Source organism: Rhamphochromis longiceps, linkage group LG14, assembly GCF_057381845.1.
Source record: "Rhamphochromis longiceps isolate RC_006_pf linkage group LG14, R_longiceps_female_GT1.1, whole genome shotgun sequence".
NCBI classification, from domain to species: Eukaryota; Metazoa; Chordata; class Actinopteri; order Cichliformes; family Cichlidae; genus Rhamphochromis; species Rhamphochromis longiceps.
The window spans coordinates 2,518,355-2,532,604 of NC_140570.1; the positions used below are offsets into that span (position 1 = coordinate 2,518,355).

The following is a 14,250-nucleotide window of genomic DNA, read 5'->3' on the forward strand; positions in this document are numbered from 1 at the left end:
TAGAGACGAAGGAGAGACAGCACTGTGTGGGCAGCCATGAAAGGATATTTACACAGTAAATCAAACCTCCTGAAACTACAAATAGATTACACTTATGAGAGAAGATGCTTTGAGGCAACACATCCACATTAAATGCATAATAGCCTGATGGCTTATGAATAATGCATGCACAGTGGGGTAATGTTATACTCGCATTCAGTCAGCAACACCGTTAGTCTTTGGATAGACATGGTTTGTCACACATGGTTTTCATTCTCGAGTTTGGTATTTTGACTGCAACCAGCAGGATTTTTGCAGAGCCTAAATGTATATCTTTAGACAAGAAGGTGGAGTAATAAGTTGCTACTAATTGCTACTGCACATTAATAGTATGTGTTAGAGATGGACCGATCCGATATTACGTATCGGTATTGGTCCGATACTGACCTAAATTACTGGATCGGATATCGGAGAAAAATAAAAAATGTAATCCGATCCATTAAATATCACGAAAGCACCTCACAAAAGTTGCAACACGCCGTAACTCACCTCAGAACGTTAGCACGTCGGAGCAGTATGCATCACGTGATAGAGCGGCTGTGGCATGCGGGACCTGTGGTCTGGATAGCATGTGGAGCTTCGCTAGCAACCTGGCATTTCATCTCCGACAAAGTTATCCCCGAGAGAAGTAAAGCAAGTGTGTAAGTCCATCTCTGAATGTTTGTAAAGCATTCCTGCGTTAAGCTTAACAAGCGATATATGGAGCGACTGCCTCTCGCTCTCCGGCTGCTACTTCAATCATGAAACTGATCAATGATCAGCTGATCGGCTTTTCTGTGCGAGTCCGTGTCTCTTGTTTGTTTTTGGCCCACTTTGCACCAGAAAGAGGAAACCAGCGGCTGAACAACAGCAGCACGTTTAAGCTTGATCAGCTGTTGTTAGAATTTATTTAATATTACTTTCTACACCAGGATCTTTTTCTACGTAGCTGACGCTGGTAACTGTGCAGGGGCGGATCTAGCAAAGTTTAGCCAGGGGGGCCGATAGGGCATGAACAGGGAAAAGGGGGCACAAAGACATACTTTTCTTTCTTATTCTCATTTAAAATGTCGAGCTTTTAATAAATAATTATCTGACACCCAAAGTTTTAATTTGATGTAAAATGAATAGAAGTCCATTACTGTATATAGTATATAGTGACTATTAAGTCTAATATATATACCCTAGTAAGCTATAGTACTTTTTCCTTTGGGAAGGTACCATCTGTGCAGTCTGCAATTTTGTTGAAGAAAGATGTTGAATCTATTTAATATTTCTTGAAAAATAATTGATTTCTGTGCATTTTTTTTCACACTGCATCAAATTAAGGTTGATTACGTCGATTAAGCATCATGAGGTGGAGCGTGAGGGGTGGTTCCCTATTTTTTATTTATTTATTTTTGTTGTTGCTGGGAGTTGGAACCCTATTAGTTAGGTTGCTTAATATTTATGCTAAGTACTCTTTAAAATACCAGAATAGAAATTTTTGCGTCATAACTTTTGCACTGTCCACTTCCTGCTGTGACAAAACAAATTTCCCACGTGTGGGACTAATAAAGGTTATCTTATCTTATCTTATCTTATCTTATAGGGAGGATGGTGTAGGTTCAAGTTTATTAGATTGATCAGTATTGCTGAACTATGAAATATTTTTTTTTGCATACAGGTATAACAGAATAGCTTTAGTGTAGTTGTTGTTTTAAACTTGAGTATGAACTTATACAAAATGCAGCAAGATATTTAAAAAACAGTTTTGTTGATTAAAAAACACTATCGGATTCATATCGGTATCGGCAGATATCCAAATTTATGATATCGGTATCGGACATAAAAAAGTGGTATCGTGCCATCTCTAGTATGTGTAAGATTTCACTGACCAGTGCATAACTATGAGTTAGCCTGATGGTTGCTGTGAGGATGATGATGAGAAAGCTGGTGGATTAACCCAAAACTCCACGTGAGGAGCTTGTTAATGATCTGAGAGCATCAAGAACATGTCTGAAGTTTGCCAGTGAACATCTCATCGACTCAGAGAAGGCTTGAAGCAAAGTGCTGTGGTTAGATGGAACCAAAACCGAACTCTTTGGAATTAACTTAAGCTCCTGTGTGCATCTGCTACGGAAACAGGATGACTTCACTGCATTATGAGGCCACTGGATGGGGCCATATTCTGCAAAATCTACACAAGAACTTCCTTCCCTCTGCCAGAAATCTGAAGCCAGGCCATGAATGGGAATAATACTTAACCAAAACGTGCTGCCAAAGTATGAACATTAAGGTCATCAGTCCAGATCTCACTCCTATGCGGTCTTTGAGTCTGACGTTATTAGCCATGTCTGGGCCCAAACTCTGCTGCAGGTCCCTGAGTCACACAATCACAGCAGCATCACTGAAGCCTTTCATCTTTAATAAAATGATCAGCGTTCTGCTCTACCAGGTGTAACAATTAAGTTTAACATCCAGGCATCCATGAAAACGGAATTTATTAAATTTAACGGAGATGAAGTTAGCAGGAAGTTAGCTCGCTAGCTTCCACCTAAACATGATATAGCATGTTCTGACTGAGAGATTTCTGAAAGAATTCAAACGTACAGCTCTGCTATCACTTCCAACACAAATGAAGACAGAAAACTAAACAGCAGTGATGTTTGTTGGGTTACTGAAGTTGGACTACCTGGTATATAATGATCATGTGCTACGTGACCGCTAGCGCGACAAAGTTATGTTAACATAACATAAACAGTGAAGCTGGAGGATGAACGCTAACTTTTTTCCACTCGATAAAAGTTAACGTGAAGGTTCCTGATGGTTAGGGACAAATGCAATCGCATAGCAGGATGCTGTAAACGGACCAAACGTCAGTCAGGAGAACAACTGAGATAATCCATCATTAGTCATTAATATACCGCAGCATGGGCTGGGCTGTAGCTACATCGTAAGGGTTTAAAAACTGAGCTTTAAAATGATGAGCGGTAATAAAAACCGAGAGAGGTCGACAGCGATCACTGACTGTTTTTAGGGGCTTGTTGAGATTAAATAGAACAAGATACAAAGCATTAAAACATGTTAAAAACACAACAACCTTCTTAAATGCAGACTACTTTGGGCCCGGAAGCAGAATTCGTCACGTCATCACTTAAAGACCGGATAGAAAATCTGTGGAGGCTGAAACTTCGAGATGAGCAGCAGCCAAGAAACCTCAATGATTTTGAGTTTCTGTAACGAGGAGTGCATTAAAATCCCTCCTGAGATGTGTGCAACAAACGTCTTAACACTGGCTAGCAACAGTTTCAAACCAAGCACTAAGTCATGTTTTGCTTGGGCATCAAATACTTATTTCATTTAATGCATTTTTAATTTTATGTGTTTTTCTACATTGTTGCTTCTCTCCATTTAAAAGGAAGCTACCATAAGAGTTAGACATGTAGGACTGCTTTCATTTATTTGCACAATGTCACAAAATTATTCATGTCAGTCTCAGAGTAAAGCTAGCTAATGCATTTATTACTTCTAGGCTGGACGTATATGATTCATTATAATCTGGCAGCTCTAAAAACTCCTTTAGCTTAACCAGAAGCTGGAAACAGAGAGCACTGGGTCCCCATTAAACCCAGAATCAAATTTAAAATCCTTCTCCTCACATACAAAGTCTTGAATATCATAGCAGAGCCTTCGGCTTTCAGGTGCCTCTACTATGAAACCAGGTCCCAGTTTGGACTGGACAGAATCCAAAGTGCACAAGAGAGATGAAGAAGAGAGTGTAGGCAGGGTGGAGTGGCTGGAGATGAGTGTCAGGGAGGATTTGTGACAGAAGGAAAGCAGAAAGAGTGAAAGGGAAGGTTTACAAGTGATGGTTTGGAGACAGTAGTACTGGGAATAAGACAGAAGGTCGATCTGGAGGTGGCAGATGTTACGGTCTGGAGTCTGCTTCTTGTATAGTGGTTTTCTACTCTGTGAGCATTTAAAGCACTCAATCACACAAGCACTTTCTGCTGTATCTATTATTGTACGATCTACTGTGCAAGATAAACGCCTTGAGGTGGCTTTTGTTGTGATTTGGCACTATATAAATAAAGTTGAATTGAATTGTTTTCTACCCAACATTCATACTCTGATGGATGCATCGGGGAGCAACTTGAAGTTTGTACCTTGCCCAAGGATATTTGGCATATAGACAGGGATCAAACTACTGCGCTACAGCCATCCTGCCAGTGACCGGATGGACAGGATTATAAATGATCACATCACAAAGACAGCTTGAGTTAGGCCAGTGGTTCCCAAACTTTTTTTGCTAGGCCCCCCTTTGTTTCACAAGGAAAATGTTCGCACCCCCCCACCACGCAAACACATCCTCCAACCACACACGCCCATATTTTGCTCCATTGCAGTTTATTTCACACCTTAAACTTATTGTAAACAATTAAGCAAATAAAAGTAAACAGCAATAAATTACAGGTAGTAATAGAATAAACTACTAACTCTTTTACGCTACGTCCGCACCTACACAGGTGATTTTGAACACGCAGCTGTTTCGTCCACGTAGACGGCGTTTCGAATCATCGAAAACTGAGATTTTTAAAACTCCTTTTTTGCGTTTACGTGTGGACGAGGAATACAGAGTTCGTTACGCAGCGTCAAAGGTATGTGTCTTTTTCACGTCACGCTGTGGCCACGTTATTGTTTACATGAATTGCAGAATGATAGAGACGAAATGCTGTTAATCTGACTGTCTGCAGGTTTTACACGCAGTTACTGTCCCTCCATTTACAAAGGCAGAGGCGTCACAGTGTCATTATTTTACATGTAGTTGTTTTTTGTCCTGTGTAATAATATTCAACATTGCTGTCAATACATTTTCAAAAAATGCCTCTCTGTGCAAAATGGGTTTAAAAACATAAACAGCTGTGGGATCCTGTTTGTCCGTGATTTGAACCGGGGAACAAATCGTGGCAGGATCAGCCTGATGTTATTTGTATCTCGCTGTAACTTTACTGTATAAAGAGCAAACATCTCCAAAATGTCAGGAGTAGTTAGTCATTACAACAAGTGTTTGTGAACTAAAAATCAAGAATGTGGGATCCTGTTTGTCCGTGATCTGGAGAGCCCAGCGCTGCTTCCGACAGGGAAAACTAATTCTGTCACAGAGACCTACCTTGGCACATCTCCTGCTTTGCGTTTGTGTGGGAGCCCCGTCAAAAACCTGTCCATGATGCTAGCAGTGTCCAAGCGTTTGTTTTTTTTGTTTGTTTGTTTTTTCACACCACGCCCCCCCTGCAATGGCTCTGCGCCCCCTAGGGGGCGGGCCCCACACTTTGGGAACCTCTGAGTTAGGCAGTTTGGAGACAAAGTTAGAGAGACAAGGTGGAGATGGTTTGGAGATGTGCAGAGGAAGGACACTGGAAATACTGGACAAAGGATGCCAGGCAGGAGGAAAAGAGGAAGCTGAGAGAAGATTCATGGATGTAGTGAAGCAGACGTCTGTGACGATAGAGTGAGGCAAATGATCCTCTGTGGCGAGCCCCGAAGAGAGCAGCTGGAAGAAGAACGCTATTCTCTCGGTCTCTCACACACACACACACACACACACACACACACACACACACACACACTCACACACACACTCACTGGGGGATTGCTATCATCGTGACTGTGGCAGCCGAGCCACATTCAGCACAGACGCACAAACGCATCCTCATTAGCTTGTAGAGGTGTGTGTGTGTGTGTGTGTGTGTGTGTGTGTGTGTGTGTGTGTGTGTGTGTGTGTGTGTGTGTGTGTGTGGCTTTGTTTGATTGCTGTTGAAACACCAAAGATCAAACTCAGTCGGAGATGAAAGTGCTCGTCTCTCAGCCTGATGTTAGTCATCTGTATCCAGATTCATGAAATGCTTCTCACAGCTCAGGTCCAGAATAAAAGGACACATTTTGCTTGACGTTGAACAGATTTACTAATAAAGCAGCCGGTGTTTAGCTATTATAAATATTAATAAGTTATAATGGGCTATAGTAAGTATTGTGCTGTTAAATGCTGCCTCCTCATGGCCAAAGGTGCAATTTTGAGTCAGCCTTTGCACAGCGTATAAAACAAATTAATTCCTTGTTTGCTTGTGTTACTGGAGACCATTAATGACATTTTCAGATACTTTATGAGGTCTTGAAGCAAAATCTACATACATCCAATAATGTTTGTCAGGGAAAAAAAGTTTTTTTTTATTGTAATTATCAAATATTAAATGCTTTTAAAGAGGCAGGAAAAAACTAACTGGTCAAATGCAGCATAGCTGAGCATGAGCTGTGTTTCACGCTCCACACCTGTTCTTTGTATAATTATTTAATTTTCACTGAGCTGAAAAACAGTCTGTGTGTTAGCTGGAAGTGCAAAAGAAAATCGATAGTCATAATATTTGTCAGGTAAATGTAAAAGAATGGTCCAACCACACAAACACAGTCAGAAGGTCCAGCTTAGACACTCTGGTCATGTTTGTGCATTTAAGATTTACAGGTATTCAATTCAGTTTTATTTACACAGCGCCAAATCACAACAACAGTCGCCACAAGGTGCTTTATAATGTAAGGTAAACCCTACAATAATAGATACAGAGAAAAACCCAACAATCATATGACCCCCTATGAGCAAGCACTTTGGCGACAGTGGGAAGGAAAAACTCCCTTTTAACAGGAAGAAACCTCCAGCAGAACCAGGCTCAGGGAGGGGCGGCCATCTGCTGCGACCGGTTGGGGAGAGAACAAATGCTCTCAAAGGTTGGGGAGAGGTTGAGAGGTATTGAAATAGATACAGTAAGTTAGTCATTGTTATAACGTATCTTCTGCAGAGCCGTTTGAAGGCAGAGAAGTGTAAAAATGGAACTGTTTTGCCCATTTTTCAAATCTCACATAGACTCATTGTAACATTGTAACGTGTCTTTTATCCTTATCCATGATGTTTATTTATTCTTTATCTGTAACTGATAAAGTTTAGGTTCTTTTGCAGGTTGAAATTTATATAAGTGTAGGTCAGCATCAGCCGTAGAAATCCTGTGTGTCATGAGCGCTCCTGCAGGCTGGTTAATTACAGTAACTGGTGCTTTGTTGTGCAGGAGAACCCAGAGCGTGGGCCACGAACCCCTGAGGAGACAAGGCTCTTCCACCACCAGCCGGCCCCCTCAGCCCCTCTCCGCCCAGGCCATCAAACACATCTGGGTCCGCACGGCTCTCTTCGAGAAAGTTCTGGACAAGATTGTGCAGTACATTGTGGACAACTGCAGGTGAGTTTGTTTTACTGTCTGGTGTTGCACTGTGGTGACTCACAGCAACCTACTCCAGGCTTTGTTGTACCTGAATAAATGATCTATTTATGCGGCCCATTCTTCTCCTGTGTTTGCTTTGTTCTGCGTTCTGTCTGGCTAACAACCACTGTGTGTTTCGACAAGCTGTCCACACACTGCAATTCACTGATCAAAGCTTCAGACATGAAGTGCACTGATGGGGTTCACAAACATGGCAACGGTTATCAGACAACCCTAAACAAGACTTGTGCGGTTTTGCTGTTGTATAGTTCCTGTTAAAAGCTGGGCAAATATTGTAAAGTCGGCGTTGTGTTCAGACAGCTGCAGCGGAGGTGATCTAATCTGATGTAAGACGCCCACGGTGGATGTCAAGGCCTCAGAAGTCCCTCAGAAGTAAAGAGCATCAAACAGCAACCTTAGTAAACCTTTATTCTGGCCTTTGTTGTGAAGCCTGCAGACCTCAGTGCTCTTCTCACTGTGTTTACAGGTTTCACTGGGCCTAACATCACACATACTGGGAAACAATATTGTTTCAGACGCGATGAGTGTTGGGGGTTTAGCTGTATAGGACATCCTAGCTGCTGATGCGTAAACTTATTATCCTTCCTCGTCCTTATTGGGAGGGAAGTAGAGATTTTTAATTTAACGCTGGTGTTGGATCAGCTCTCAGTATTGACAGATGCCTGAAGCCAGGGTATATTTATTTTATCGGGGATGCATCCTTAATGCACAGGCATATCTTCAACCTTTGAGAAATCACAGCACTTGGAAATAATGTGCGCGGGAATCAGCCGTCCAACCTTAACCGTCACGGTGAAGCACTCGGCCAGCGCTAATACACAGAAACGAGCCCATCAGTGATTCTTCTACTCACTCGGTCCTCTGGGTGTGCTGCTGCATTCATCATGTGCATAAAGTGTCACTGCAGCTTCTATACACTTACAGCAATCACACTGTTGAGTCAAGTGAAGGGGATAATGGGTGTGATCTCCTACACTTGGAGTATTTGATCACTTTTAAAGATGAACTGAGCAAACAATTGGTGCTTTGTCCATTTATGCTGTTTGATATTATCTTGGGTTTGCCAGACTTTTCTCTGACCTGCTCCTTGCCACATCCTGCGATCTGTTACGCCCCCTGTACGTCTACCTGTGCATTAGGCGGTGGCTCTAACCTGATGTTGAAATGCTTATCCTTAAATGTAGTCTTAATTTGTAATGAAGGTGGTGAGCTCAGATTGTATCTGTGGCAAAACCATTTCTGCTGCATGTTCTCTGCCACGCTCCTCGGGTGAAGTAGAACTCACTGTGTCATCCTGGAGGACAGAGTCATGGTGAACTCCCACAGAAACTACTGGGAACTGCTCACTCAGAGCGCTCTGTGGAAGTTTGGTGTTATTCAAATACAAGGTCACATTGTAGCTATTCAGCATGAGTTACCACGGTGATTTACACTGGAGCCAGCCAGAAACCACATCTTCTTAACCCATGTGATGGATCTGTGATGTAATGCAGCCACTACATATGAGTGAGGGGTGGTGATGTAATCAGGCAGGTGTGTCATCTGAGTTTCTAGCATGCGTTGCTGAATCCTTGCCTGTTCTTGGATAGTTGACAGATCATACTTTAACCTTTAACCTGCGCTCATCACCTCCAAACTGATCATATCTAGTGACGTGTTTCTTTCTTCTCTGTGTTTCTGATGGCAGTAAATACTATGAGAGGGAAGCTCTGATGCATGACTCAGTCTTTGGGCCCATCTTGGCAGCCCTACTAGGTGAGTATGTTAATGTATTTAATCACCAGAGGCCAGTAAAAAAGCATGCACAGCTGATCATCCAGGTGATTGTTCATATATTCATTTAAATTTGCAAACAAATACACAAGACAGCATTTTCATAACCGTTTGGAATTGGACAGCAGGCAGAGACTCGGAATCAGAGACACCGGGCAGTCAGACAGGAACAGGAAGCAAACAGCTTTACCAGCTTGAGCAAACTAGAAAAAGTTAACTGCGAGACAGACTGGTGAAGAGAAAATAAACACTTTATCATCTCTGACTAAAGAGGGAGTTCGGGACACTGATGAGGCAGATAATGAGTGCTGATGAGGGGCGGAGCAGAGTATAGTCATGAACAGCTGGGACAGAGACGCACATTAATGTGTCCAAACACCTGCTGCATATTTGCTCTGCGCTGACAGAAAGAAAGAACTGAAACCATTTATGTAATGTATATGCATTCATATGGCACTTTTCTAGTCTGACCATTTAAAGTTCTTTAGACTGCTGCAAGCCATATTTTTGGTGTTATTGTACCATTGATATTATTAGATTACTGATATGTAAAAGAAAAAAAAGTCCCGTACACAGGTATAAATACTGTTTGTCCACACAGGCTTTACTTGGAATGCAGCACAGGTGCATTTGGAAACTTACAGAATTTTCCGTACTATAAGGCGCACTTAAAATCCTTTAATTTTCTCAAAAATCGACAGTGCGCCTTATAATCCGGTGCATCTTATGTATGAATTCTGGTTGTGCTTAATAATAATAATAATGGATTGCATTTATATAGTGCTTTTCAAGGCACCCAAAGCGCTTTACAAAGCCACCATTCATTCACTCTCGCATTCACGCACTGGTGGAGGCAGCTACAGTTGTAGCCACAGCTGCCCTGGGGCACTGACAGTCTGCATTAGCATTAGCTACACAGCTGTTAGCATAGCATAAATACAGTGAAGCAGGAGGATGAACGCTAACTTTTTTCCACTCGTTAACGTGACGGTTCCTGATGGTTAGAGACAAATACAGTCGCATGGCAGGATGCTGTAAACGGACCAAACGTCAGTCAGGAGAACAACTGAGATAATCCATCCACAATACGAGGTTAGTCATTAATATACTGCAACAACATGGGAATAGAGCAGCTGTGATAGAATACAGCATTAATGAATCAATGGTACAGAAGTGGAGGAAGCAAGAAGAATGAGTTGAATAAAGTTTGACTTATCTGACTGCTTTGTTTCGCTTAATGAGCCTTATGGTCCGAAAAATACGGTACATTTGTGCCACACTGTTTTATCTACTAAGGTTGCCGGTTCGAGCCCCGGCTTGGACAGTCTCGGTCGTTGTGTCCTTGGGCAAGACACTTCACCCGTTGCCTACTGGTGGTGGTCAGAGGGCCCGGTGGCGCCAGTGTCCGGCAGCCTCGCCTCTGTCAGTGCGCCCCAGGGTGGCTGTGGCTACAATGTAGCTGCCATCACCAGTGTGTGAATGTGTGGATGACTGGTTGTGTAAAGTGCTTTGGGGTCCTTAGGGACTAGAAAAGCACTATACAAATACAGGCCATTTTACTAGTGAACCATTGTGATGACCTGGTGAAATATGCAGGGTTGAGCCCATCTCTCACTACATGCCAGCCCTGATTTACTTTGGACAGGAGGACAGGATTATACAATATTGTTAGCAATGAAGAATCCTCTCTAATATTGTTATTTGATCAAAATTCAATCAAGAATTCGAATACGTGCACACAGGAGCATGTCGTAGATACGCTGCAGGTTTTCCATCACATATACAGAAATGAGCAACATCAAATGTTTGCTTAAAGACCGTGTATGTGTGTGCTGTCTTTTTAGTGGGGCCGTGTGCTCTGGAGTACACGAAGCTGAAGACTTCGGATCATTTCTGGACAGACCCCTCAGCCAATGAGCTGGTTCAGCGCCATCGTATTCACGGGGCCCACCGCGGCCAGGACGTCTTAGCCGGCCACCGGCCTGCTCTGGGGGTTAGTACGGGGCATCCTCTGGAGGTGTTGTTCTAAGGATAGATCATCGGCGTGTGTAGGATTGGTTTTCTCGTAGGAGTCGTTCGTTGTATAAACTGGCTGTTTGCTTCTTTTCTAGATCCGCAAAAGGCAGTCGAGCGGCAGCATGTCAGAGGACAGGTTTGCTGCATCAGCGAGGGAGTATGTGGAGTCTCTTCACCAAAACTCCAGAACGCACCTGCTCTATGGCAAAAATAATGTCCTTGTGCAACCGGTACATCTCACTGACACACAGTAACTTTGCTGTTTTTGTCCCATCATCCTCTGGAGTGCTTTCAGTTCCTCCACAGTCTCACAGCCCAGACATATAGTGACAATACTTGTACTTTGGTAAAGGGTCATATCTCAGTCCAGTCTCATATTGGATCCTACAGTTTTTCAAACAAGCCGCTGAGAGTGTGTCTTCACTTTGACCAAACTTTACATCCATCAAAAAAACCATAAAAACTTGATTTGTTATGTTTTCTTTTGATTTATCCAAGCAGAAAGTTTGGATATATTCCTTTCTATTACTAGGACAAAGTCTGCTGCGTTATGGACTTTTTCTCTGCAGCACTGATTTTGTGTTGCACAGCTAATTCTGTCACACAGCAGTGTGCAACACAAGAAGACACTATGTCAAATATTGCAACATTATCAGCAAAATAATATCTGCTAACACAGCACGACAGCTAGACTTTATGCTGCACGCTCACATGGAGCCTTGAAAACAAGTAAGAACCACATATCAGCAGCTTAATTAGACTCAAGTGCTGATGAAACGGGTGAAAAGAGATAAAGAAATAAATATAAGGCACAGGATGTGCTCATTTCAGTATGTTTCATCAAGTTTTAAAGTCAGTCTGTTCTGCTCTAATATAAAATCAGATGATTCAGCTCATGTTGGCTGAGTAAAGAACAAAGCAGTGACGGAAACAGCAGCTCTGGATGATCCGCGGCTATTTCCAGTCGTGTGACAGCGAGCTGTGTGTATCAGATGCATTTCACTACATTAGTGTGCGGCTGACGAATATAAGCAAGAGGAGGGGAAACGCAAATGTAAGGATGTAACACTTTAATGTCCCACGAGAAATCAATCGTAACAGTTGAGGAACGATAATGAAAAATACTCTTTGATTCTTTGTAAATCACAGTTACAGTTACAATGTTTCAAGACATGCTGAGCAGTTTCAGTCCCCCATACTGCTTTTTATTTCTTACACTAAGCTGTGTTTCATACATTCAATCGTACAAACACAGACAGTCTTAGAGCAGAATAAAATGAACTATGTCTATAGTGTGTGTGAGATATAATGTGACAGCTTAGAGCTTAGCTTTCTGAAAAAATCTTGGCATAAACTTTGATAAAGGTTGAAACTTTGTGTAGCTGTCAAAGGTTGCAGGGCTGTGTAGGCCCCGAAGCTGCTGCTTTTTTAGAATAGCAGCAGTAATCCTTGGAAGCCTACACACTGTACGTGCAGCGCCCACTCAGCTTGTCCTGCAGGCAGAGAGGACCCTAACGCAGGCCCCACAGGCTGACAGGATAAACAAAAGCAAACCTTTATTTAGGCAAAGTCCAGAAAGTCAGTATCCATAAAAAGAAACGGCAAACTAATCCTTCAACTGACAGCGAGCGCACCGGGAAACCACAGGACAAAGGGAGGAATAAGTCGTACACACACATGCAATCAAGGGAGGTAAAGCTGAATCCAAGATAAATGGGACAAAAAAGACCGGGGATAGAGGGGAGGAAGACTACATTTCAAATTCAAACCATAAAGAAACCAAACAGGAAACAGCTGTTATAAGAAAAACTCAAATCACAAGAATCCCAAAAAAAACCCCAAAACTCGCGTTGAAACCCCGAAGGTCCATCACCGAGCTGCTAAAAGCACAAGTAGTAGAACTGTGCTGCACAGTAGTGTGTGTGAGATCTCTGAAATCACATCTTGCTTCTGCCTGCGTTGCTCCAGCACATTTGGCCCTGAGCACGTATGCCTCCCAAGATGCCTTTCTCCGAGCCCCGCTGACAGACATGCAGAGAAGTACAGCACTCGCTGCACTGGTGTGCAAGAGCAGCTCTCTCATCGTGAGCTACCGATCGGCAATGACGTGAAAACCACAACAAGTGAAGCGACCTTGTTACAATGTGAGGGATGTGGATGTTACTCTGACATGTGACACCCACATGAACTCAGCCTGGTATCGTCCACATTTCTGATGATTGAAATTCCATCTACTGAACTGCGAACAGGACTGAAAATGTGTTAGCAAAGGGATCCTGGAATCGCAACTGAACATTAGCGCAGTTTGTTGGTCTAGGAGATACTTGAAGGCACACGAGTACTTCACAGAGATCACGAGGATAAATTCAGGCTTTTGATGTGGCTTAAATATAATTTTTAAACCTGGACCGTGTGACATCATCACACTTCCAACAAATTAGATTCAGAAAAGTGTGATGAGTAGATGACAATAAGAAAATAAAAGCTAGAGAAAGTCTGTGGGAATAAATGTCAGAGTTGGGCAATAAACAGTTTCCTTAGTTTAATAAATCAGAAACATGAATCAGTGGCTGATGAGCTCATCTTACTAACACCAGATTATCAGGGTGTGTTAAATAAATGCTGGGATCATAGAGCACACAGAGCTCAAAGCAGTTTCTGGTGCTGTGTGAAAAAAGTTTAATGCAAAAAACATCCTCGTAACTGCAGAATTAAGTTTTTATGTTGTCGACATCAGTGTGTACAGCGCAGACGCATTATGGTTTCTCTCTGCAGCTGATCACGTTCAGCAGTGCTGTGACCTCCACAGTAGTGCTGAGGAAAAGCATCTCATGTCACACGTTTGAGTAAAAGCGCTTTCTTCATCTTGGTGCTAACAATGTTCCATCTCCTCCTCTCCGCTTTACGTGGCAGAAGAAGGACATGGAGGTTTTACGGGGTTACTTGTCTCTCCATCAAGCGGGGGATAATCTCACGCTGAAGTGGACACCCAATCAGCTCATCAATGGCACATTGGGAGACTGCGACCTGGAGAAGAGGTAGCCCGAGTGTACGAACACGTGAGCTAGCGTCTCAGAAATGAACAGTTTGAATGCATCAGATAAAGTCTGCTTGATACAAAAACAAATGTAGTAAAGAA

General features: G+C 42.6%; 1 protein-coding gene across 4 annotated transcripts in view; it reads left to right on the top strand.

Annotated features, from left to right (window-relative positions):
- The window catches only part of sgsm2 (small G protein signaling modulator 2), a 104,130-nt gene that overhangs the window by 70,216 nt on the left and 19,664 nt on the right, over positions 1 to 14,250 (top strand). For 2 of the 4 annotated variants that reach the window (XM_085379831.1, XM_085379834.1), the window contains exons 4-8: positions 7,113 to 7,280; positions 9,010 to 9,077; positions 10,940 to 11,088; positions 11,207 to 11,341; positions 14,025 to 14,149. In XM_085379831.1, coding sequence (XP_085235957.1) covers positions 7,113 to 7,280; positions 9,010 to 9,077; positions 10,940 to 11,088; positions 11,207 to 11,341; positions 14,025 to 14,149 — 645 coding nt within the window. Of the gene's footprint in view, positions 1 to 474; positions 681 to 7,112; positions 7,281 to 9,009; positions 9,078 to 10,939; positions 11,089 to 11,206; positions 11,342 to 14,024; positions 14,150 to 14,250 lie in introns of those variants that run through there. The other 2 variants (XM_085379835.1, XM_085379833.1) reach the window with 2 other exon arrangements.